Source organism: Simochromis diagramma, unplaced genomic scaffold, assembly GCF_900408965.1.
Source record: "Simochromis diagramma unplaced genomic scaffold, fSimDia1.1 OVJJ01000361.1, whole genome shotgun sequence".
In the NCBI taxonomy this organism is placed as follows: Eukaryota; Metazoa; Chordata; class Actinopteri; order Cichliformes; family Cichlidae; genus Simochromis; species Simochromis diagramma.
The window spans coordinates 3,950,988-3,976,687 of NW_024386860.1; the positions used below are offsets into that span (position 1 = coordinate 3,950,988).

General features: G+C 40.7%; 2 protein-coding genes across 4 annotated transcripts; one reads left to right on the forward strand and one right to left on the reverse strand.

Moving 5' to 3' along the window:
* The first annotated feature begins 1,004 nt into the window (after positions 1 to 1,004).
* On the forward strand, positions 1,005 to 13,377 carry snx27b (sorting nexin 27b). 3 transcript variants are annotated; one of them, XM_040029800.1, is made up of 13 exons: positions 1,009 to 1,584; positions 5,211 to 5,442; positions 5,658 to 5,850; positions 6,241 to 6,305; positions 6,403 to 6,507; positions 6,600 to 6,678; positions 8,105 to 8,268; positions 8,358 to 8,447; positions 8,931 to 9,080; positions 9,176 to 9,304; positions 10,519 to 10,578; positions 10,675 to 10,737; positions 10,876 to 13,377. In XM_040029800.1, exons 1-13 carry the CDS (start codon positions 1,253 to 1,255, stop codon positions 10,918 to 10,920), a joined length of 1,707 nt encoding a protein of 568 aa, XP_039885734.1. In that variant the 5' UTR covers positions 1,009 to 1,252; the 3' UTR covers positions 10,921 to 13,377. The 3 variants fall into 3 exon arrangements, with proteins under 3 accessions (XP_039885735.1, XP_039885734.1, XP_039885733.1); XM_040029799.1 differs by having other exon boundaries at positions 1,010 to 1,584; positions 10,675 to 10,723; XM_040029801.1 differs by lacking the exon at positions 6,403 to 6,507 and having other exon boundaries at positions 1,005 to 1,584; positions 6,241 to 6,254; positions 10,675 to 10,723.
* Positions 13,378 to 16,863: 3,486 nt separating this feature from the next.
* On the reverse strand, positions 16,864 to 25,398 carry LOC120732311 (neuronal acetylcholine receptor subunit alpha-7-like). The gene is made up of 10 exons (XM_040029802.1): positions 24,984 to 25,398; positions 23,832 to 23,971; positions 23,249 to 23,293; positions 22,141 to 22,250; positions 21,981 to 22,060; positions 21,612 to 21,779; positions 19,774 to 19,968; positions 19,196 to 19,282; positions 18,970 to 19,079; positions 16,864 to 18,849 (listed from the first exon to the last, which is right to left on the reverse strand). Exons 1-10 carry the CDS (start codon positions 25,033 to 25,035, stop codon positions 17,989 to 17,991), a joined length of 1,848 nt encoding a protein of 615 aa, XP_039885736.1. The 5' UTR covers positions 25,036 to 25,398; the 3' UTR covers positions 16,864 to 17,988.
* Between the last annotated feature and the right edge of the window lie 302 nt (positions 25,399 to 25,700).

The following is a 25,700-nucleotide window of genomic DNA, read 5'->3' on the forward strand; positions in this document are numbered from 1 at the left end:
GAACAGATTTTATGAATGAATGTAGTAAGAGCCCAAACTTTTCTAGATAATATAAGGTGTAAGTAATATACTATTGCATACAGTGGCTTGCAAAAGTATTTGGCCCCCTTGAACTTTTCCACATTTTGTCACATTACAGCCACAAACACGAATCAATTTTATTGGAATTCCACGTGAAAGACCAATACAAAGTGGTGTACATGTGAGAAGTGGAACGAAAATCATACATGATTCCAAACATTTTTTACAAATAAATAACTGAAAAGTGGGGTGTGCGTAATTATTCAGCCCCCTCAGTCAATACTTTGTAGAACCACCTTTTGCTGCAATTACAGCTGCCAGTCTTTTGGGGTATGTCTCTACCAGCTTTGCACATCTAGAGACTGAAATTCTTGCCCATTCTTCTTTGCAAAACAGCTCCAGCTCAGTCAGATTAGATGGGCAGCAGTTTTCAGATCTTGCCACAGATCTGAAAAAGTTGCAGACTATGTTTATATGAAACGTGTGTATACTTACTGCATTTGATGTATTTTAACCATATGTAATACAGATGTTACAGAATCACGTGTAATTGATTGTTGTTGATTTTGCCACCCCATTTTCCATCCTGATCTCATGAAACCCTAAATAAATTTCTTTAGATCCGCCCCTGTGTAGTGTTTGAAAGGTGTTATATAAATAGACTTGCCTTTTGTAAATATGCCAAAAAAAAAATGTACACGTTTACAAAAAGTGCTCTTTTTGTTCTACAAAAAGGAAAAAAAAACACTGTAACTACAAGGATCGATAGTTTTGACCATGATTTAAGCAGTGACATGTGTTCTCAACATCTCAATCAGGGATTTATCAGTGAAATATTAAACAAAAGCGAACTTAGGAGTGATGAGATTTCTTATGGGGTCTGTGTTAAGTCTGGGAATCACATTTTAGGAGACTCAAAGTTACGGTCTGATCTCTTTCTTCACTGATTTAGTTTAGAAATTGCAGACTTCTGTTTGCTCTCGACACAATTATGTGCACTACTCAAGTAACTTAACGGTCAGTCTAAAAAAACCGTCTCTGATGGTCGACATGGAACGCCTCCCGCGCATCCTGCTACGGTCTCGCGAATCATCGTAAGATTTCGGCTTTTTCCGGCTTACCTCATTCAGTTAGCTAGCCAAGCTGATTAGCCTGCTACTACAAGCTAATGTTTGTATGATATTTAATGTTGTAGCCGAATCTGATTGGATGATACAGTGAGTGCAGAAAAATGGCGGACGTAGCGGGGCAAGAAATTTGTTCCCCGGTCCCTCCGTCACCTCACCCTTCTTCTCGTAACGGCTCCGGCAGCGGTAACGTTACACCGGGCACCGGCGGCAGCTGCCAGACCGCAACCACCGTTACTTCAGGCCCGCGGCTGGTTCGGATAGTGAAGTCTGACTCCGGCTATGGGTTCAACGTTCGGGGGCAAGTAAGTGAAGGAGGGCAATTACGGAGCATCAACGGAGAACTGTACGCCCCACTGCAGCATGTTAGTGCGGTCCTTCCGGGGGGTGCCGCCGACAGAGCCGGCATTTCGAAAGGGGACCGGATTCTTGAGGTGTAAGTACTGTTTTTTAGCTTCTCTCCAAGCTGCTTATAACGTAAGTGGTGAAAATGACCTGTTTCACTTTCCGGACGATCACGCAGTGAGCTCAAGGCAAACGTGACTTTATAGCATCATTCAGTCAAACTGGGAACACCAAGGTGCCAGTGTGTGCATGCACTGTGACACCGGTCCTGCAGAAGAGCCGTTCATCCCAATGAAAGGAGTGTCTGTGTGTGTCAGAGAGAAACGATCCGGGGATCATTAGAAATTCACGTCACACTGAAATCTATTCCTCTCATCCACTGCATGCCAGATATTTCCAACTCACTCCTGTGCACATTCACATCATCCTAAGCAGATGCAGTGTGGGTCATTTATCAATGAAACACTTTGTTTACACGAATCATGAATGGTAAACCAGCTCACATCTTTAACATCAGCATCACTGAATTAGATGTTACTTAGCACTGAGGATTATTGCATCTGGTTGATTTGGCATTGAAGTGTTCAAGTGTGTGTTGAACTGTTGTTGTGTGGAGTAACACACAGCATCAGCATCAGTACTCATGCTTCAGTGTGTCTGTGTGCATGGAATACCATGATGCAGAGAGGGAGGGATGCCTTGAGTTCAGTTCTGATTGGCTTTGTCCTCTCAAAGTCACTTTCTGATTGGCTGGCTTTTGCACACTGCTGTGTCAATGGATGGCCTGCAGTAACCTGGCAGTTTGTTGACCCCATTATTTCTGTGTGCCAGCATGTGGATGTGTGCCTGATCATTTTGTTATCATATACAAGATACCCCTCTGCTAGTATTATTAGCATGGTATATAGTGGTCATGTAAAGCTACAGTACACTTACTAAATTTACTAGCCACATAGTATCCTTCAAGACCAGAGTGTACATAATACATTAAAAAACTAAACTTTAACAGTGTGGGACAATAATGAAAACATGAATCAAAATGCAGGATCACACAATGTAAAACTACTACTTAGAAAAACATGAAGTGAGCTCAGAAATCAAAGACTGAACAGGAACAGAATAAGTCAGACTCAGGTTTAGAATAACAAAGAAAACAAAACAGGAGTCAAGAAGATTAGAATAATAAAAGCCAAACAGCAACCCAAACACAAATATATGCACTACAAATCCTAACCTTGAAAAACCACACAAAAAAAAGAAAACTGGGACCATGGCAACCTGAGGTTATATGAAGGTTGTAAGGTGGCACATTATGATGCTGAAACTAACCATTAGAAAAAAGGGTAAAACCACGTGGTCATCGAAAATCCTCGGTTGGCGACTTAGATGTTAGAGTTACTGTTGACTTTCTTTTTTCTCTGACCTCTGCTGTCAACAAAGCATTTCAGTTACTGGATGTCTGTTTTGAGATGCTTCTGCCTGAAATCCTAAAAGAGCTACAGTTTCTGAGTAACTCAAAACAGCCAGTCTGGCGCCAGCAGCCATGCAACATTAGTGACTTGATTTTAACCAGGTCCTCTTCATCGTGCTTAATTAACATGTGATTGGCTGGTTAAACATTTGCTAGTTTAATACAAGTAAGTAGTAAAGTGAGTCTAAGCACTCACATTCACACTGGAGTGGCTGCATACTAGCTGCAGCATCTCGAGTATTTTTATTTATTTGCACTTTTATAAACAGCTCCTCCTCTCAGACTTAAATTCAGTTTGTGTTATTTAGCATAATTATTTCAACATTCTGTTTTATTATAAAGGTCATATATATTGTTTAAACACTTTTCAAGGTGTCAAATGCATTTTAATTTGGCCTTTAAACTATGTGTGAGGGGTTGAACATTTATACACGGAGTACAGAACACTGCATAGTGCATAAAGTCACTTAATAAATCCTTAAGCTGCAGCAAAAACAAAATGAACACATACTAGTAATTTCAATTATAAAAGCAGAACTAGAAATCTGTCACATGGGAAGGGTGTCTACTGTAAAGTGTTTATCATAGTCAAAAGTGCTGATAGTGGCGGTGCAAAGGCCTCTGTGTCAGGTCCTTATTATATCATCATAAAGCTGCAGGAAGGAAAGAGCTGCCAAAATGCTTAGTCTGCATTTTTTCTTGTAGGACACGTTTGCGCTTTCTCCCACTCCACCTGCAAGACTGTTATATTTGTGTCCTCCATATTAGTCTTTTCTTACTTTTACCTACATAATCATCATTCCCAGCTTTGCTATGTGTGCACTGGCTCAGAATGCCTTCTTTATGTTGAGTACATGTGTGTAGCTATTTTGTTCCGCTGTAGGTAAAATAGAGCTTATGTTCATCGGGCTTCAACCCTCCATCTAAATGCCAGCATGGCAAACATAACAGATATGTATTCATTCAGTTGAAGCATTTCCTGCATTTCCTGTCCTGGCTTGTTACCATCTCAGTGGTTGTCTTTAATATAAGTTAGTGAAACATTTGTGGGCTTCTCACAACGTGCTTGTTTATAAAATGTGAATTAGGACACTCAAACCTTTTGCATACTATCACGCTGCCTAAAAGATGTCCCCCTGTGGTGATGTGTTTTTTAAGTCAACTAAACCCTAGAATTGGGTTTGTTTTTTTTTCTGCTCAAAGCTCGAAGTGTATCTTAACAGCATATTAACACACTTTATCCCGTATTTATCACAACATGTGTTTTCACATTAGATGATCAGAGCTCATCTATGTCTACTTAATGTGAGAATTTGCCCCCAAACCACTGACTGTGTTACATTTAGGTTATGCAAATATCATTTACAGCACTGCTGGCTTCTGTAGTCTTTGGAAAATGTTCAAATGAAGTTTGGCCTGATTCCTCATTCACTGTAATATTTCCAAGCTGTTGTTTAAGTCCTGGAATGTAAAACACAGAATCATTTATTGAATCTCATTCAGGCCTCGTTCAAATACCGCCTTTATCTGCCAGCCTACGCTGGAGCTTGTTTTAAAAGTGTGAGAAATATCCAGTGGTGTCGCTGAGAGCTTTTAGATGAGGCGACATGGTTGTTTTGGAGCAAAGTTAACTATGGGTTAGGCTGCTACAGCTCTGTCATTCACTCTGTTTGACACAACTGCCAAAGTGCACACACCCAGTGTCGCTCACTTTCAGCTGTGCTCATGACATAACCAAAGGTCTCATTTCTGAAAGAGATGATGCAAAAGTTCTACAATGTGCGCACCAGTATTTCTTATTTGAACCCTTTTTTTTTTTTTTGCTGTTTCCCATTTCATTCAATATTTTTATATTGTTTAGCAGTTCAAATAATTCTTGTTATTTGTGAATCTTATAATTTCATGTGTTAAACTTCTACCCTTAGAGAGAAGAAGCAAAGTACAAGGCACTGATAAATTATGTCTGAATATAACAGCCCTGCAGTCATGAAGCACTTAGTCATTTCTCATTGGTGTTAACAGCATGCCGTCTGTGTGTTGATTCAAGTCTCTGGTAATTAAAGGCTGCTGTTTAGATTATTTGATTGCATTAATTTATAATTGCATTTTCACTATTGTATTTCCTAATTCAGTGAAAAAAAACCTCTGTACTCTTTTATGCTTATGAAAAATAGAAAGTTGACCTTAAGAATATTAAAAAAGAAAATGCTTGCCACTCTAGTATATAAATCTCTTCTATTCAACAGCAATGGGGTGAACGTAGAAGGAGCAACACACAAGCAGGTGGTTGATCTGATCCGGGCCGGTGAGCGAGAGCTGGTGCTGGCCGTGCTGTCCGTTCCTCCCCAGGAGGCCGACTGCCTGGATCCCGGAGACGACGGGTCGGCCCAGTCCTGTTACGACTACTCCGACAAGCAGGCAGTGCCCATCTCTGTTCCCAGCTACAAACACACTGAACTCAACCATGAAAAGTTTGTGGTGGGTACACTCGTGCAAAAACACTCGGATGGATAAAAATGTTTTTGTAGTTGGACGCAGCCAGTCACAACTCAAGGCTTATGCGATTGTTACATTCATGAGATATTTATATTCAGGTCTGTGAGCAACCTAATGTTCTGGATATTATAAATACCATCCTGTTGACTAATGATCACCGCCTTTTCATTTTCATTTTTCCACTTTCACTCTTCCAGGTGTATAATGTGTACATGGCAGGCAGACAGCTGTGCTCCAAGCGTTACCGGGAGTTTGTGATTCTACACCAAAACCTGAAGAGGGAGTTTGCTAACTTTACTTTCCCCAAGCTGCCTGGAAAATGGCCTTTTTCCCTTTCAGAGCAACAGCTGGACGCACGACGCAGAGGCCTGGAGGAATATCTAGAGAAAGGTGAGGAAGAGAGGAGGAGAATCAGGCTTTCTTCATAGGGCTAGCACACAAACAGTTCACTCACTTACAGTTGCCTTCCATATTGTTTGGAACAAAGATACAGCTTTGTAGTTTTGCTTCTGAACGCCACCACGGTTGATTGTAAATCAAACAAACAACACGTGATTATTCAGTTTTCCAAAACATTTGCATGACCTCTTTAAGGATTAGACACATTTTTATAAACAGGACACCATTTTCAGAGGCTCAGAGTTAATGTGACAATTGACTGCTAAGCAGTTTTATGGCCAGGTGGTGAAGTCGCAGATGTCATTGTATAATGACTTTTATTTCACTTACACACACACACAAAAAAACCTGTATCTAATATAATGTGTGTTTCATCTGCAGTGTGCTCTGTCCGAGTCATTGGAGAAAGTGACATCATGCAAGAGTTCCTGTCTGAATCAGATGAGGTAAAAAAAATAAAAATAAACGTGTCTTTTTGCCCGTTCCCTGCCTGTGACTCACTACGCTGTGTCTGTCTTTCTGGCTGTCTTTGCTGTGACCTAGAATTATAACGGTGTGTCGGATGTGGAGTTGAGAATAGCGATGCCAGATAAAACCACACTCACTGTCAGAGTTCGCAAAAATTCAACTACAGACCAGGTCTATCAGGTAAACCCACACAAACACAGTCCTGTCCCCACTATAGCCACAACATTATTTCAGTCTCTCACTCTCATTCTGTCACAATCTCTCGCGTTCAGGCTGTTGTTATGAAGCTAGAGATGGACAGTGTAACAGCCAGCTACTTTGCTCTGTTTGAGGTCATCAACCACACCTTTGGTGAGTAAGGGCAGGTAACTCAAGCACAGGTTGCATTTTTGCTAAAGCATAGCACAAATGTTGCTGTAGTTGCTATCTGTGATCACTAACAAGTGACAGAAAAGAAAATATCTGTATGCAGCCACCTTTTTTATAACCATCTAGAAGCAAATACCTTATACATGAATAATCATGCTCATAATATGGTTTGTAAGGGCATTTATAATGATGTCACATTCGTTTGACAAAGGTTAGTATGTTGTTTGTGCCAAATTTAAAAAATGAAAGAAAACTACAGTAATAGCATTTCTGTTTAATGCACAAAGTTCTCTATGACCTGTGTCTATTACAGCAAGGACAAATGCACCACAACATTAGCAATAACCAGTCATATTTGATGAGAATGAAAGTTTTGTGTGTATCCACTAAAGTTTCAATTTGTTTCTTTCTTGCAAGGAATAAATCAGCAAATTCTATCCCCAGTGATGTGAAGAAAGCCATCCCCGTTTTATTTTTAATCAGCTGAAGAGCTGATAATTACAAGTGTATGCACTTGTGCTGTTCTTCCCCGCCCCTTCCACACCCACACAACACTTTTTTTCCCAAACTCTAGGAAGGAAATTGTTTAGCAGCACGAAGGAATCTTTCACAAGTAAAAAGAAGCATTTGTCTTGCAGTTCTAACATCAGTTACATTTACTTCAGTGTTTACTTTAGAATGTTGTAGTGTAATGTAAAGTTACACTCCTTATGCTGTAGATGTAGATAACTGTGGCCTGATTTATTCTGTCTCAGAAGGCTCAGAAGCGTGATCTGTTTCTTGAAACGATCCTTAGCTTTGGTTTCACAGTAACATCGCTGTCTTTGGTTTTTGACCTTGCTTTGCCTTTCTTTTTTCCTTATTCGTGTTGCATTGTTTTGTATGGCTTGGTTACTGTCACAACATTGTATCACAAAGCAGAAAGTAACAAGCCTACAACCACATTAGCAGCTCTTGAAACTTCATTAATAAAATCTATTATGAAGAATTTTGTTTGTTTGTTTTTCATGAAAATTATCGTTATTTTATTAAGAACATTTCTAATGGATCGCCAGTCTTTTTTTCCCCCGTAGTGCTTGTATTAAATTTCATGGCCATCATTCTGGTAGTTGCTGAACAAAAGACACTTGATTTACTGTTGTACAAATGTCTGTTGAACTGACTGACACACTGACAAAGAAACTGACCTTCCTGTGCAGCTAGCCTCACAAAAAATACAGCACAGGTTATGTGACTTTATTGACATATCCAATAAAATGAAATTATATCAACTTAAATGAAACCCTATTGATTTTTGGTTCATAGATGGTATCCATCTTTGTGGAAGAAGTACAGTTAAGTCTTAGGAGGTAGGATTTGTGCTGTTAAATGTTCTACAAATTTCTTTCATGTCTTCTTTCTTCTTTAGTACGTAAGCTTGCCCCCAATGAGTTCCCCCACAAACTGTATGTACAGAACTATACCTCAGCGATCCCAGGAACCTGTCTCACCCTGCGCAAGTGGCTCTTCACCACAGAAGAGGAGATTTTGCTTAATGACAACCAGCTCGCTGTCAACTATTTCTTTCACCAGGTGCGTACACACTGTGTATTTGTCTGCTCTGTTTGGTATGCTTAGTGGATTTTGTATTTAATTGTGTCTCCTGTCTGACCTCTTTGCAGGCTGTGGATGATGTGAAGAAAGGCTTCATTAAAGTTGAGCAGAAGTCTTATCAGCTACAAAAGCTGGCCGAGCAGAAGAAGATGTCCATGGTGAGCCTTTTATATACAGCACGCTACTGTTTGAGAGTAACATGTACATACAGAGACACTGTATTCTCATTATATCTGAGTGTGTCGTCCACTTTGTCACACTGCTTCATTCTTATTTCACTGAGTGATATACCACAGTGTAAAAAGGAAGTACCGGTAGTCTAAGAACGAGTATGTCACAGACACACATTCTTGCCAGCAAAATGTGCTCACTGAAAGTGAATAAGTGAGTGAGCATCAGTAAATTACCGCCAATTTGAAGAGATTAAAGCTGCTCCAGCAGGTAAATAATCACATCCTGTTTCTAAATCAGTCAGGCTACAGAGAATAACTGCACTCTGCTTTAAAGCCTTAAGTGTTTTTTCACAGTTAAAAAATGCACCCTGCATCTAAACTTCATTCAGCTGCAGAGCATCCTCTTGTTTTTCAGTTTATGAAAAATATTTAGCTCACATTGCCTCTTCTCCCTCTTTTTTTTCACAGTACCTGAGTTTATTGCGAACTTGCGAAGGCTACAACGAGATCATATTCCCCCACTGTTCCTGCGACTCTCGACGTAAAGGCCACGTGATCACGGCCATCAGTATTCACCACTTCAAGCTGCACGCCTGCACAGAGGAGGGGACGCTTGAGGCAAGGCCTACTCTTTGCTGTGTGTGTGTGTGTGTGCCTTTTCTATACCTCTTGTGTAACAGGGTGAGTGTACTGAAGCCTTCGTGTTGTTCCAGAATCAGGTGATTGCATTTGACTGGGGGGAGATGCAGAGGTGGGACACGGATGAAGAGGGCATGGCCTTCTGCTTTGAATATGCACGAGGAGAGAAGAAGCCACGCTGGGTCAAGATATTTACTCCTTATGTATGGATCACACACAGATCACTGCATACATATTATGTTTATTTGTTAATACTGCTACAAATGAAATAATTGTAAAGAACTCTAAAAGAAAAAGTTCAGGATGAGGAGAGTTACTGCTATATTAAGAAGGAACAGATCATGGTAAATATGGTCTCTGCAGATATTTTATTGAGTAGACTTGACACCACTTGTATGCCTTTACAGTAAATAAGAGGATGACACAAGCAGCCAGTAATTTTTATTTTTTTTTAAAGTAGTGGTAGTAGTGAGCCTAGTTCACTTACACATTACATCATAGCAAACTTCCCTGTTTGTATGGATAAAATCAGCCAGATACACCTGCTAATTAACCAAAAACAAATGTTTGAAAAGACAGAAGCCCATATTTAATTGGAAATAGTACAAAAACATACCCGGTGATGGCACCGAGAAGTTGTATCTAATCTTGAAAAATCATCATTTTAAATTGAATTCCTTTAAAAAAAAGTTAGTACAGGTGCTTGTTTACTACTGTGTTACAACACATCTTCTTTCACCAGCACTTAAAGCCTTTGGGAACCAGTTACTGTTGCTTTATAAAGTGTGTTTATGCTGAGATACGTTAACCAGTTGGTGGATGTAAGTTAAACTATATTTACAGGCAAGTACAAGAAGGTGGTATCAAAGTTCTTATCAAACTCCTTGTAAAGAAAAGAAAGAGACTCTCATTTCTACTACTCTTTTAGAGCAGCGATGTTAGGCTCATTTTATATGGTGGGTGACATGCAATCACTTTGATCTCAAGTGGGCCGAGCCAGTAAAAATACAGGATAGATGTGTAAAATTAGAGAAAAGGGTATAATGGTTCACTGCACAGACTGTCCTGTAATTATAAAATATAATGGTTTTGTTAGTTTACTGCTGACTAATTAATATTTGAAAAACAGGACCGTTTATGTCATTTAATTATTTATCTGTTAATTACTTTACATCAACATGAAAGCTAATGGGGGTGGGCAGTTTGTATCAATAGGAAAAACTGTAAAACGTATTAAATACAGTTAAAAACTTCAAATCTATGCACTCCTTCAAATTTTCTAAAGCTGTTCAGTGAGTCAGATTCTAGTCTTCGCTGGGCCCATTCTGACCCTTGGGCCTTATGTTTGACACCACTGTTTTAGAGAGAACCGTATAAACGCCAGTCTAAATCTGTGCTTCTCTTTGTCATTGTTTAGTTTAACTACATGCATGAGTGCTTTGAGAGAGTCTTCTGTGAGCTGAAATGGAGGAAGGAGGTAATGCCCTTCTGCTTCTTTACAGAATAATCTGCTCTAATACAAGCCATTTACTTCTGTCCTGTACTTACGGCAATAATGCATCTGTGCCTTCAGGTGGAAGAGGAGGCTACAGACAAGGACAATAAGAACTGCAGTAAAGATGGTATGTGTGGCAAGGTAAGGCTTTGCCTGCCTCTGTCCAGTTTGATACCAGTGATAATCCTTTTACTTTTTTGTTTTGGTGTTTTATACAGTTTCTTTTCCTTCTGTGTCTAAGCTTGTGGTTTTTACCCCTGGTTTCTGTTTCTGTAACAGAATATTTTCCAGCTGCTGAGGCACAGAAGGGATGGGGGCACCTAGGAAGGGAGATCGTTACCTCGTAACTACATCGCCATCACCACCTCAGCTCAGTTTTGGCCCCGACCTTCCCCCTCATACCCACCAGAAATCAGCTGTTAACTGCTCGGACGCCATTTAAACTCCTTCAACTTCAACATGAGAAGCTCCTCCTTACATGCAAACCAACAAGCATCTGCTGATGAACACGTTGAATGAACAGACGCATAAACTAAAGACTTGTGTACCAGAACTCTCGAATCCAGCACATCACGACCATGCATTAAGCAGAGCTCCGTTGAAAAGAAACGAGCTGCCTACAGAATCAAAGTGACGGATTCATGCGAGCCTTCCTCTTATTGGCAGGGACTTGAAGTGGAATGTGACGTGCAAACGATCGGGGTTTTGAACCTTCTTTTAAGAAGTCCTACTTGAAAAAGAGAGCTGAAAAGATTGGTGGACAAAGAAAGGAAAGTAAAAGTTGTTAGCTGCCCTCAGAAAGGGGACCACAAGATCACATTAATCACTGATTCGGAGGGGTGACCACAGGAAGACATTTAGCTTCTCAGTTTATGGATTAGAGCCTCAGTGTCCTGCGTCTCCATGCGTGTTATTAATATATGCAGAAAACCCCATCAGCTAAGAGAGAAGGGGCAAACCAGAGTCGAGCCCTGATAAAGTAAGTTACAGCTGAACCACGTCACATACATTAATTTCCATGTGTTGCGAACTGCATTTGCATTAATAATGTGACAAATGAGAGAAAGGATGAAGAACGCAGATTTTCTTTATAGGCTGTTTGTTTGTTTTTTTCATATTTGGGTGCATATCAATGCTTAGACATATGTTGCACTTTATCCAGCAGTATTATTGACCTCCAAATGTGCATAGTATAATGTAAAAGGTCAATAGATGGAATTATAATGGAATAAGTACAGGTCTACGTTTATCACTGACTACGGTGGAGTTATATACTGTGTGAGTGTGCAGAATTGTGCATTCAACTCTTAGGTAATCTTTTTAATGAACACACCATGCAAAATGTTTACGGCCATCGTGGAGCAGAGCTCCGCTCAGACACGTAACATCGTGCTTTACCCAGAAGAGGCAGCAGGGGTCCTTGTCCTCCTGCCGGCTCTTGAGCATGCAGTTATTACTTTTTTTTTCTGAGAGCTCCCACCGGATTTATAATGGGCCCGTAATTCAAATGGCCTTTCTATGCAGCACTATTTATCTGTGTAGCTGGTGCTTTGCTGTTGAATCACTTATTCTCTGCAGATTCGGGTTAAACAGGATGACCGTCTCCGAACAAAAAAGCGATGGCTTTATCCTTCGACCATTTGACAAAATAAGGATTACAATGCGCAGCCCGTAAAGACATCCTACCAGCCGATGATTCAAAAAGGTAAAGCTCAACACTTTAATGCCATCTCTAAATGAGCCCAGTTCAAGTTCCAATGTAATCAAAACAATTATGCAGTGAGCTAGAACCTAATTATTTGATGGTGCAATACAGAGCCTGACAAATAAACAAAAATTACAATTCATTGCGTCATTAAAACCTGGCGCTGCGATGGCTGAAATTAAACATTTATTATTGCTTAGTGCAATTTTGTGATCTCGCATCCTTATTAATGAAATCGTAATGTGTTGCACTTTTTTCATTTTGAAAGTTACCAGTGAGTCGGACAAATATTACATGGTTGTTTCTACACCAGTTGCTTTTACAAGGTGAGAGAAGAGTGGCATGTTCAGTTATTATTATCTTAATAGAGGTATTTTTAAAAATCAATATATTGAAAGCTGAGATTTGTTCTTAGGTTTAAATTAAAGCTTCTTCTGAGTCAACAGCAATTTTATAAAACAATCACGTTATAGGTTGTAGAAACAGAATATGATGCCACTGGCTTAATAGCATTAATATTAAAGATATCTACAAGACAGTAGGGAGCTTTAAATTTACATCAGTGAGTCTACCTAAGAGTCCTCGTTATCGTGATAGCGCTGTTCATGGAAGCATTTTGGGGTGATTAATGAGCTTCAGCACACCTTTGTGAGGGTAGAAAGGAGGTTTAATTGAATGTGTTGAGCCTTGAATTGAGAGATTGAATGTGCAGTCCTAAAGGCTGAACACATTTCCCCAGGATTCGTGTCTGCTTACTGAACCACGTCTGAAACAGTCGATTGTCTGGCATCGCCTGATCACCCCACCTTCAAGCCCGTGGGCTCACCCATCCACCCCATTCCCCCTACACACACGTGCACACACTTTCTCATGCTGACTGAAGTTAGATGTCACGTACAGTTAGATTCGATTTTAAATTCAGCTGATGAGCGTCACACTAAGAAGGGGATGGAGAATGACAACCTGCAGAGCCTTTGACATGTCGAAATGTAAAATTTAAGCAAGTGTTTGGTTACATCGCTTACTGTAATAAATTGTAACATATTCTTTTAAATAAACCGATTTATTGATGCAAAGTTGCTTCTTGTTTATTTGCAACTAACGTTGTGTGTTTGGAGCTGAGTCAAGGAGTGCGGAAATCACAAAGTAACAGACAGTCCCCACAGTGGGCAGAGCCAGATTTATCCTATAAAGTTGATTTTACACCTGTACCTGTGTCTTTATTCCACTCTTCCTCTTTTCCTCTTCTCTCCTCACCGGCTTCCTCTTCTTTCCCCAACTCCAGCATCTTATAATGAGATCTGGGAGACAATTACCCAATAGGCAGCGAGATAGCCGTTACATATCGACCTGCATCAAGTGTCTGCACCCAGTAATTAATAGGTATTGATTGCTGCTGGTGAGGTGGTGACTGAAAATTATCTTGGAATGGGTGAATTTTGAAAAGCTAAAAATCTTTGGTCTGAAAATCTGTCCTGAGAGACCTCATGGAAGTATTCAGACCTGAGTGCTGATTAGTTTCTGAGGAAGACACTTCACAAAAGAATTAAGCTCTATTCTAATAGTAGATCCACTGCTGATGGGAGTGTAAACTCATTTTCAGCTTCTGTGCATTTATTTCATGTGAAATTAGTTGTCATTTTGATATAAAAACATAAAAAGACCCAAGCGCTTCTCTCTTCATCTTCCCTCCAAGGAATTGCATCTCCCTGCTTGCAACACCACAACCGTGTTGTGAAGCTTCTTTTGATTGCTTGAAAATGCTTTTTGCACAGCTGGAGCAGTGCCAAGTGTTGTTCTCTGTTATAGAGAGCTTTTTAACGGCCTCCAGCATGAAAGATTACAGGCTGGCCTAAAATAAAAAGGTGAGCTGTTTCTGAAGGTTTGATCACCTTTTGTAAAATATTCACCAGTAGGCCTGAAAAACTTACTTTTAATGGGTAAGCGCTTGTATCTCACAACCCTGATACATCCCACCCACATAATATGATGGCTCTGATGACTGGTGGCATATAATGGAAAGAGTCACTTAGGTATTTAGCTAAATTGCTTAGTTTCAGTGATAATTTAAGTTCAGTTTTTTAAGTCCAAATTTCAGTGAACTAAATGAAGTCTTAAAATTGGAGGATGATACGGCTGGTAGTATTTCAGAATCTGCAGATCTAGTGAAATTTTCACACACAACCAACTCTAGGGTTTACAGGGAATGGTCTGAAAAAGAGAAAATATCCAGTGAAAATGCCTCGTTGATACCAGAGGTCAGAGGAAAAGAGCCAGACTGCTTTGAGCTGATAGGAAGGCAACAGTAACTAAAATAACGTCTTGCTGCAACCAAGGTGTTCAGAAGAGCATCTCTGAGGGCAGCACATGAAGTAGATGAGCTACAGCAGCACTCATTTGGATTTTACGGTCAGAATTTGGTGTAAATACCATGAAATCGTGAATCCACCCTACTTTGTATCCACAGTTCTGGGTGCTGCCTGTGGTGTAATGATGTGTAATGATATTTTATGACCATCTTCTCATGGCTGCTTCCAGCCGGTTCACACACAATGTCACAAAGCTCAGATCATCTCGTGTTTGTTGAACATGACATTGAGTTCACTGTCTCCACAGTTACCATCACCATCTAATAGAGCACCTTCTGATATGTTGGAACAGGTGATTCACATCATGCATGTGCAGCTGACAAATCTGCAGCAACTGTGTGATGCTGTCACATCGATATGGACCAAAGTCTCTGAGGAGTGTTTCCAGCACCTTGTTAATTCTATGCCGCTAAGAATTAATGCAGCTCTGAAGGTAAAAGAGGTCCAACCCAGTAAAGGGAAGCTGTACGTAATGAAGTGGCCACTAAATGTACATTCTGAATTATAGATAAATTTTGATATATAAAATTCAACACTTTAGAGTTAAGATATTAATAGATGAGTGTTGTTACAGTGGCTAAGTGATCACCCTTACTGTCTCGGTTGTCTAAGTGTGTGTGTGTGTGTGTGTGTGTGTGTGTGTGTGTGTGTGTGTGTGTGTGTGTGTGTGTGTGTGTGTGTGTGCATATTGCATATTCTCGCTGCACTAGTGGGTTTCTTCAGTTTACATCTAAGTAAGGAGTGAGCTTCTGTGGAAAACCTATTATGGACTGGCAACCTGACAGCTCCTGCTTGTCATGCTGACTGTGGCAAAAGCTGATTGGCAAGTGAGAGAACTATAAAAACAAGTTTCAGCTTATTTGAGTTCAGCAGCTTTTTCACATTTTGATCAATTAAACTTTATTAAAATACAAGACAAAATGGTATTTCAGTGATTACACCATCCTTTTAGATTGTCTCCCTGCCTTATTTTTCCCACATAAGCAAAAAAATTGCAAAGCGAGAGCACTGCACAAGCAGCCGTAAGTGAACAGTTTGTGTGGAAGCGATCTGAAGCAACAGAAAGAGACAGCTTCAGGACCATGAGTGGTTACTGCATTAGGTCTGCAGCAGAGCCCTTACTTTATCACTCGATGTGTGCGTGGGTTTGTGTTTGCGCTGCTCTTGGTATCCGTGGATGTGTGTGTGTGTGTGCGCGCAGGTACGTGCGACAGCTGCAGCCACAGATTGCAGTGGCCCCTTGATAGACACGACGCGTCTTCTGCATCCCGCTGCATTGTGCTCGTCTGTTTGGATGACTCAGTGTGCATCTCCTCCCAATAAACAGATCTGCATGAGCTGTCGACACAAAGCAGGTGGAGGAAAGAGCCAGTGAAGGAGGAGAGTATCTCAGATTTATTACCTGCGCTGTAGTGCATCTCTCAGCAGCCCAGTTTTACAGACAAAAGGAGTTCAGTAGGCCGTTGAAATACACAGAGATTTCTCCAATAGTGAACTAGCCTACAGCACATAGAGGACAAGTCAAATTAATAGCCTCGGGGTAAAGGTGCGAGTCCGGCTGTGCCAAGACACCAATTTGCCAAATTCAATCCTCATAATGTGCTTGCATTATTTCCCAGTCAATCATTTTAAACGAGAATTTTTGCCAAGATCATCACATAAATCCCAGTGAGGACATCCTCTTCCAGTTCTGAATAAACATCAAGTCACCCATAAATGCTAGACACAGTACAGTTCAGCAGCAGTATAGAGGAGAGGGAGGAGGAGGAGGGAACGTTTGTTCTTCACGTTCTTCCTTCCCCTGTCTCATTAACGAGCAATCAGTTAAAAAACTTTATTGCTCTCTTGCCGCTTTCTCAGCACATTTTTTTTGCTCCCTCCTCTGTTTCTCTCAACCAAGTCATGAGACCACCTTGTTCTATTCGTCGTCTCTTTCATTCTGCATCCTTTCTGTCGGTGTCTCTCTGCAAAGCCCTCCCTTCCTGCGACGCCCTCTCTTTTTTCCTTTTGCCCTCTCTATTGCTGTGCTTCATTACCTCTATCTTCCCTTTCCTCTTTGGCTGTTCCCCTTCTCCTTCACTCCCCCTGTCCTCTGTTCCTACGTCGCTTTGAAAACTTGGACTGGGAGGAGACGAACGAGGGAGGAGACGAACGAGCGAAAAGACTGAAAATTTGATGCATCTGTAGAGAATACAAAAGACAAGATTGTTTATTTCTACTGCCATTATTTACAGCTCAGTCTGTCACAGCCCTGGTAATAAAGTGTCCAACATCATACATTACATTAAAAATCACAATCACAGGGACTGCATTTTTCTGCATACACAACAGCGCGAGCGTGGCAATAGATGAGCGAGAGTAATGCATGTAATTAAATAAAAGCCTTGGGAAATTTACATGACTAATCATCGATTCTTCCTTTGCAGTCTGAATTTTACTGACACCAGAGCAGATAAACTATAATATTACAAATCATGAACAAAATAAGGAGTTTTGAAACATTTCTTTTCAGTGCAGTAAGCTCTCATAGATAATCAAAAAGCATCCTCCTTAACGATAAACAGAGGGCATGTTTGAAACATCACGTCGATGCAGTGTGTAAGTTTACAGAAACTAAAATGCAATAGATAGAAAATATTCCCTTGATGGTATGCGAGAGGTGTTTTTTAGCACTTCACTACCATCTCAAGCAAACACAGTTGCTAAAGAAGATGCAGAAGTTCATCCGTAGTGCCTCTGATTCATCACATTTTTTGCAGGCATAGACATCCTTCTAAAAGAAAACCTTGAAAGAAAATGAATTCAATTGAAACCCATACACCACCTTGATACTGTTAACAAAATATGGGCACTGCAGATTTAAGAAATAACAGTTTTCACTGATACTCAGTACACAAAGCTAGGCTTGATGTAACCCTGAACTTTTAAACTCTTACATAAGTTCTGCTTTAAAACCTCCATGTCTAGTTTCTCTTGACTGGGCAGCTGTAATCCTATTTTACAAATTTAATAAAGTCAGGTTGTGGGATAACTATCTTTAAGGCGTCTATTTCACAAAAAGCATTTATTTCTAGACTAAATATATGTTAGTTAGTCCACAAACCATCATTAAATAATGAAACAAAGCACTGTAACAGTGTTGGAGGCATGATGAGGTCTACAGTATACAGGATAAAGGACGAAACTGACGCGTCACGGTCCATGAAATACTCGCTGTTTACTTCCGACTGTCTTAGAGAGCAATTGTGCTTCCAGCACGTCCGTATCTGTGTCATCTCTTAACACCTCCTTGGTCTATCAAATATCTTTTTTTGCCTCTTAGAGGAAGTCTTTCGAGAGTGCTATTCCAAAGTTGGGTGCAGCCATAAGGATAGCGATGGTACAGATAATGTTGAAAACACTGAATCCAACCAGGCACAACCGGTCGATGACCGCCGCGGCAAACTGCCACTGCTCTGCCAAGCTCAGCTGACGGTCCTGCTCACGAACACGTTCAACTAAGAACTGCACCTCTGCCAGAAGAGCCTGCAGCTGGTTGTCCACTGCCACAGATCGAATCATCCCACTGTGGGCATGCAACACAGCTGATCTCCCAGTCCCAGCCTCTAAGCCGCAGACTCCAGAAGCTGTGGTTAATTGGTCAGGGTCCAGGCACACTGGAAGTTCCTGTGCGGGGCTCACGAACTTAGAAGATTGGTGTTGGTGATGAAGTGGTATATCGCTGACTGGTCCCCCTCCTGCTCCTGCTCCCTCTCCTTCTCCTAGTTCACTGTTACCCCTACCATGACTGGTGGTTCTGTTTCTCTGGATCGGTTCCAGCTCTGCTGTGGTGTGGAAGGTCTGGAATCCCATGTAAGGCAGATGCCCATTAGGCTGGGGTTGTGGGTTGGGATCTCTGTGAATGGGATTAGGGAGGATGATAGCCTGAGAGTTTGGACGGTGAGGCAGTGAGTGTGGCAAAGGGAGGTTGAGCTGTGCCAGGCTGGCCTGCAAGGAGTTCAGGCCCTGTGGGAGGACGGAGGGCGCTGGTGTGGGGATGGTGGTGGTGGTGGTGGTTGGAGAGGACAGGGTCTTGCTTTGGGAGTCTGCCTGACTGTTGGAAAGAGTAGGCTCCACTCCCTCACCTGGACGCTTCATTCGCAGAAACCAGGGAACCCACTGCAGCAGAACTAAATTCACCTGAAAGATACGGACACAGATACAAATCGAATGAAAGAACAGGGAGTCACACACATAAACACACTTCAGATAAATATGTATTGCATTGTGTATAATATCTCACTCACTGTCACAACTTACCCAGCGTGGCATGTGTCCACTGTCGGGGTTATGGTGATGGAACTGGAGGACGATGACTGTGGCTACCACTGACATCCCAACTATCACCATGGTGCTGGCGAAATACTGACCTGAAACACATGTGAGACTTTGCTACTAATCTGTTGGCTATAAACGGGATTATCATCCTGCAAAATCTCCAACACTGACATGCAAATTCACATGCAGTCGAAAAAAAACCCCTGACCTATCAGTGGTACAGAATCTGAAGTGGCGGGCATAATCTCTGCAACCATCAGCATGAAGACAGTCAGAGAAAGCAGAACTGTGATGCCTGGAGGCCAACACAAGACACCGGGGAGTCGTGGGTTGCAAAAAAAAGAAAAGAAAAAAGAAAAAGCCCTTAAGAGAAGAAAATACATGAGTAAACTTAGTAGAACTGTATATTTGGTATGCTGTACTTGACTTCTCGCCATAATCATCTGGATTACTGACACTCCCAGGAAAACTTATTCGATTTTACTGTTGTTCATCTTCCCTCTCATCTTTTCTGCCTTTGTCTTTCCTCCCTACCACGACATCCCTCCTGACACTGTACAAAGGCTCTGACTGAAGGTTTTCCAATATTGTTAACAGAGAAAGACTGCTGGAAAAACACTGGAGTGAAATAAGCCATTGCCTTCTCAAGAGGAGTGAGGAATAATATGCAGCTAGAGAACATATTTTATCTTAGAAGCAGATTCACCTCTTGTTTTTCATTATCTCCCTTGCTTATTGTCAGACTGTGCCTTGTCCCTGCTCCCCTGGTCACTTATTATTCCTCACCCAGACTGATTTTCTCCCCAGAGTTGGCAGGCAGCAGGAAGACCAGCAGGGTCATGGAGGAGAGGAGCACACAGGGGATGAGGAGGTTGAGAGCGTAGAACAGGGTCCTTCTGCGTAACGTCACCACAAAAGTAACGTCGGGGTAAGGCTCTACACAGCATTCATAGAAAACCTCATTACGACCTCCTGGGACCTCTGAGAAAAATTAGGAAGCATAGAGATATAGTAACTGCGTAAGCGATGAGAAAGCAGGGAAGCAAAAAATAAAGAATATCAGAAAATCAATATAACTAATGAAATGTATTTTGGTGCATCCACTGAATATTTGTGATTGTGTGTGGGGAAAGCTGCATGTATATCCAATACTGTGCAACAGTCTCGAGTCATTTCTGTATATTTTGCTTCCGAGAAGACAGACTTGCTTGAATTCTTTTTTAAAAATCGACATGAGCAATAGTTCTCTCCTCTCTCTGAAGGTCTTTCACATTTTTTTGTTTGTTAAGCCACTTAACACAGACCTGGGAATCATTCAAGTGTAAAAAATGTGCGTATCTCAAGGGATGAACCAGTGTTGTGTGTACACTTAACAGCAGACAAGTTAGCTAAGAACTATTTTAAATTGTATTACTTTATTAGACACTAGCGGCCTATTGCAAAAAACATTGAATTTGTTCAAATTTCTTTATTTCAATCTAGGAAACATGCCAAAGATAACACAGTTTGACAGGCATAAAATAGTGTTTTTACACCCACAAGGTGATTCCCAAAGTACTATTAGCTGAAAACTTGGCATATCTGGGCAAGGTGGGCAATGTGTCCATAATAAATTTGAGGAAACTGGACAAGTGGAGGACAAAAAAAGAAGTGGGAGGTCTAAAAAACAATCTACCAGAGATGAACGGTATCTGAAAGTCATGTCCTTAAAAAACAGTAAAAAAAAAAAAATGCAGCAAAGACCTGACACAGTGCCTGAGATGTATCTGGCCATTCCATTGATGCATCTACTGTCATCAGAAAGCCTCAGTGGAAGCGAGGCTGTCAAGAATCCATTCTTAAGGAAGGGAGACAAGGAGAAAAAGGCCGAGGTATGCCAAACTACTCAAGAACTGGACTGAAAATCAGTTCAACAGGATGGAAAGATGACTTCAGATTTGAAGTTCAAATCATTGTCAAGGTCAGGAGAGAGGTACAACAGTAAGTTTCGACAGCCATCCTTTAAACACAGCCGAGGCTCTGTCATGGTTTGTGGCTGCATTTCAGCTAGTGGTGGTGTTAAAACTGATGGAAATATGAATGCAGAAAAGTACTATCAGAATTTGATCCATAATGCAGCTCATCTAGAAAGCATCTGATAGGCAGCAACCTCAAGCTGTGGTTTTTGCCATATATACTATATTCTGGGTGGGTTGTTTTTTTTTACACAGGTTTAGTAAATTACTGCACATATAATTAATATTATCCTATCAACGTATTTAAAAAATAAAGAGTAATACAAGACTTTTGCACAATACTGTAAATCAGAAATCTGGCACAGGACCAGCATTATAAAAACAGATCCCTTAAGAGACTGTAGAAACCAAGGACTGATGCTATAAAAATTGTGATTCCGTGTTGCATGGGATATTTTATAAGGATGTAAACGTGTGTGGAAATATAAAACATCATAGCAAAAAGCATTCATGTTCTTCAGGTTCTATGGCAACAAATCAGACATGCACTCATATATAATATGTATTCATTAAGTGAGTCTTTACAATTGCAATACTGCATGGTGTTAATGTAAGCACAGTTACTAAGCAACACAGTCTGTCATCCATGCTTTTGACAGCTGATCCTACCCAGTAGGTCCCACTCGCCATTGGGCATGTATCCTGATACATCTGCCTCCTTCATCTGGATGTCCAGCAGCCAACCATCAAATGTCCATGAGCCAAACTTCAGCTCACAGCGCTGGATGTCAAATGGAAACCATCTCACATCGACATTACATGTGCTGATAAAAATTCCTTGAAATGCATAAATAACAAGAAAAAGCAAGTAAATACTGGATAATAAAATGAATGTTGCTCAGTGGTGCAGCCATGTGGAATTAAAGGAAGATGAAGTTATTTAATGAAACGCTGCAGCATTAATAATAGTGCAATTATGCAGAATGATTAAAGGTCTAAATGGTTTGAAGGAAAATATAAACCTCTGCTAAAACGTACCTGGAGGCAAATACTCACAGAAACCACTGGAGTTGACCAGCACATAGGTCTTAAAAGTCGCATCAAACTTATCATGAGCGCTGAAGGACAATAGCACAGTGACCAGTCAGCAATTACCAGCAGCACTGGTTGCACACACCCGTATTTGTACGTCACATACCTGTTATACAGCAATATGTCAGGCGTCCAGACCTGGTCGGGGGTAAAACGAAGGTTCTTAACTCCAGGATATTCTGACTGGTTCCACTGAAGGTAGTGGTCGTACCACTGCTGGGAGACACAATTACAACTGCATGAATGGAAAATGATATTTAAAAAATACTCTTCACAAATACATAAAAAAAACTGAAGGAAGACACACCCATTATGATTTCTATATCGTAATAGATATACAAGCAGCTTATCCTTCACAGCAGTAATGTCAAACTCGTTTTAGGTCATAGGCCACATACAGCCCAAATTGATCTTAAGTGGGCCGGGTGAGTGAAACTCCCTTTTCTGTCAGTGCAACGAGTCCTTGAGATATCTTGATATAGGAAAAAGAAGTGTGATTTCCACAGTACCTCTCAGTTTTTCTGCATGATAAAAATGCTGCTGTAGTAAATGAAAGGAAGCTGCCAGCAAGATTTTGGGGGCTTGTGAGAAAATGTGTAATGAAAATGTTCCCATAGCTCATTTATTTATTTATTTCACAGTGGACCCAGTTTAAAAAATGAAATTTTGTTTTATAGTAGATATTTTAAAAAGAAGAGGAACTTTATGCGGTACTTTATTATTTTGGTGTAGTATAAATTGCCTTTCTTAAAAATCCTGAACTCACACCTTCTTTAACATTTTCTAAATCCACCCTGTGGGTCGGATTGGAATCATGCCTGGCCAATTCTGGCCCACTGGCCTTATGTTTAGCACCCCTACTTTACGGTATGTCTCTCCTCTTTTACAGTTACAGTTCTGAAAAGTTTCTCCCTGGTGAAGAGGGAATTCCTTATCTCAGCAGAAGATGGTGAAGTTGTCTGAGGCAAAACTTTGATATGGGTTATAAAAAATAACGCTGACATGAGACAAACAGCTTAGTCGTTTGGCCCAGATTCAGCCAATTCTCAAGATACTCATAATAAGGTCATGTTTGGGGTTGAAGGAAGAAGCTGTTCCCTGCTGAGCAGCATATAAACTAAAACCCAACTTGCATCTAGGTTGATACTGTGCATCTGCAATGGCTTTGGGTAGACACAGATCAATATTACATTAATGTTATCCATTATACTCACCATCTGCAGCCAGGCATTTGTGGTGAGCAGCTGGTTCTTTTCATCCTTACATGGCAGAAAGAAAATGAGAGAATAAATGATTTCGTGTTTGAAAGAATGAGCTCACATGTTTCAAAATGGTCTTAAAACAATGTACACTGACTTTATATTTAAATGATTACTGGCTTTTGTAATTGTGTCCCACGTCCGTGCTTTCTTATGCTTTTCTAATGTATGTGATATAAAATGTCCACAATCCTCTTTACGGGTAAAAATGTCCTTTTAAAATCTTTCATACGGGATAGAAAATCATGTGGATATCTACCAAAGTAGAGATTTTTATATTATGCAAGTCATTAGTAACTTTCCTCTTTTTGTGACTGTCCCTGCACTGAAGTTAATCAAGAACATGCTGTCAGGGGAAACAGAATAAGTGTCTGAAATTAAATTTACATAAATGAAAGACTGAGGATTCGTGCCCCGATCTCAAAAGCAATGAAGCTTTTGATTATAAAAGGGAAAAAAATGCATTATGGAAAATGAGGAAAATGTGACTTTATTTCTTGTCTGATTGTAATGCATGCATGTTTCATGCCAAACGTACCACATCCATGACCTGCATTAGTGTAAAAGAGAACTGAACAGTGAGACTGTGGGAGTCGTTGGCCACCGGTCTCTCCATGGGGTTGTAGTCCCGCAGCAGCTCTTTGAGCAGAAAGCGTTGGTAAGGACCCTGCATTGATACTGAACATGGGAGGGGAAGGGAGTGTAAGGGAGGGGAGAAGGACGGAGAGAAAATTTAAAGAGAGATAAATAAAGACATAAGAGCACAAGGTAAAAGTCAGACACAAAAAGAAAGCTGTGTCAAAGAAGGCAGGGAGCAAGCATTTTAGAAAAACGGTGCGATTACAATGATAGAGTTTAGAGTAGAGTGCTGTAGAAATTATATAGGTGGCTAGAAGCGAAGAAGAGGCACACTAACAGAGGAGCAGATGACAAGCTCAAATTGAGGCGAAATGGAGCGCAAAGCTATACGAGAGAGGATGTAAGACGATAACATAGGCAACAAAGAGAAACGGGTGGGAGAGCACAGAGAAAGAAGCCTACTCTTTCTAATCACTTACATCACTGATTGATCGCCAGCATACTGTCAGAGTTTTCTACTGCTGTAAAAATGTCAGCTTTATTCCATGCGGAAAATACTGAGGCCATTAAACACTGAGACACCCTGGACAGACACACACAGCAACTTTGTCTGTTCACCCTATAACTCCGAGAGGGCTTCAAATCACTCCTGATTTGGATCACTGGTGGATACAGGAGACACACTGAGTAACTTATAAACAGTTACTATATGCTTAAAATGGAAAAGCACATGAAACGTGCTATAGTAATTGGTGTGAGATTAATGCACTCAAATTTACACTAACTAAAGCATACAATCTATCTATCTATCTATCTATCTATCTATCTATCTATCTATCTATCTATCTCAGCATCTAAAAAATCTAAACCTCAGCCAAACCTATGGGATCTGCAGTGGAGATGATTACATCGTGAGGTTGCAGGCTCATCATAAAAATAAATCCATTTTTCTGTACGGCTGTGCACAAGTGGCCACTCTCTTTGTCTAAATCAGCTGCTTTGTCCCCAGTTACTATGATCCGCTACCTTTACATGCAACAGCACATGCAGAACAGGAAACACACACTTGTTCGAGCACAGTCTCGCTCAAAGCGCAGTGAAAGTCACTCACCCCGGAGCAGAGTCGCAAGTATCAACAGCCACAGAGCCACAGTTTGCTTCATTCTGCATTCCTCTGTATCGGCAGAGAAAGAGTGGTAAAAGGAGAAAGAGAGGGAGAAGGTGAAGATGAAGGAAGATTAAACATGTAAAGTGAGGAAAAATGGGGATGTGAAGAGAAAGAGAGGCTGTAGAAAACAAGTGGAGAGAGCTCAACACCAGCAGCAGCAGAGCAGGGAAAGGAGGAGAAAGGGTGAGGAAGAGAGAGACTGAGAGAGTGGGTGAGAAATGCAGCGAAATGACTGCTCCTCTAAAGACGGAGAAGCTGTTTGTTGGAGTCGGTCAGGTTTAGAGACATGGGGATGCCCTGACCTGTGCTAAAACTCATCATCCACGCCTCCCTTCTCAATATACCCTGCAGACTTTATGATATGCGGTTATCTGTGACTACATGTCAGTCATCCTCCATCATTTTATGATGGATTCATTCAGTTTTTCTGGATTGGTGGACATAAAGAGCAGCTTTATTTTTGGAGGAGATATAATACGCAGAGCTGTCTGGGTGATGGGATTTTTAGTAGCTATTGTCCAGCTGTCTTTAACAGTTATTAAATCAGTTAAAATCACAGGAAATATTATATATATATATATATGTGTATGTGTTTTGGGGGTTTTTCACTTTCTAATTTATACCAGGAAGCAATATTTAAAATCTGTCTTGCTTTTGAGC

Bases quoted from the DNA above. Each gene is read 5' to 3' on its own strand.
- snx27b (XM_040029799.1), top strand. From the start codon at position 1,253: ATGGCGGACGTAGCGGGGCAAGAAATTTGTTCCCCGGTCCCTCCGTCA. The intron at 6,306-6,402 runs GTAAAAAAAATA...GCTGTGACCTAG, and splicing joins TCCTGTCTGAATCAGATGAG to AATTATAACGGTGTGTCGGA. The intron at 9,081-9,175 runs GCAAGGCCTACT...GTGTTGTTCCAG, and splicing joins CAGAGGAGGGGACGCTTGAG to AATCAGGTGATTGCATTTGA.
- LOC120732311 (XM_040029802.1), bottom strand. From the start codon at position 25,035: ATGAAGCAAACTGTGGCTCTGTGGCTGTTGATACTTGCGACTCTGCTC. The intron at 22,251-23,248 runs GTGAGTATAATG...TGTGTCTCCCAG, and splicing joins CAAATGCCTGGCTGCAGATG to CAGTGGTACGACCACTACCT. The intron at 19,283-19,773 runs GTGAGGAATAAT...GTTGGCCTCCAG, and splicing joins TGGGGAGAAAATCAGTCTGG to GCATCACAGTTCTGCTTTCT.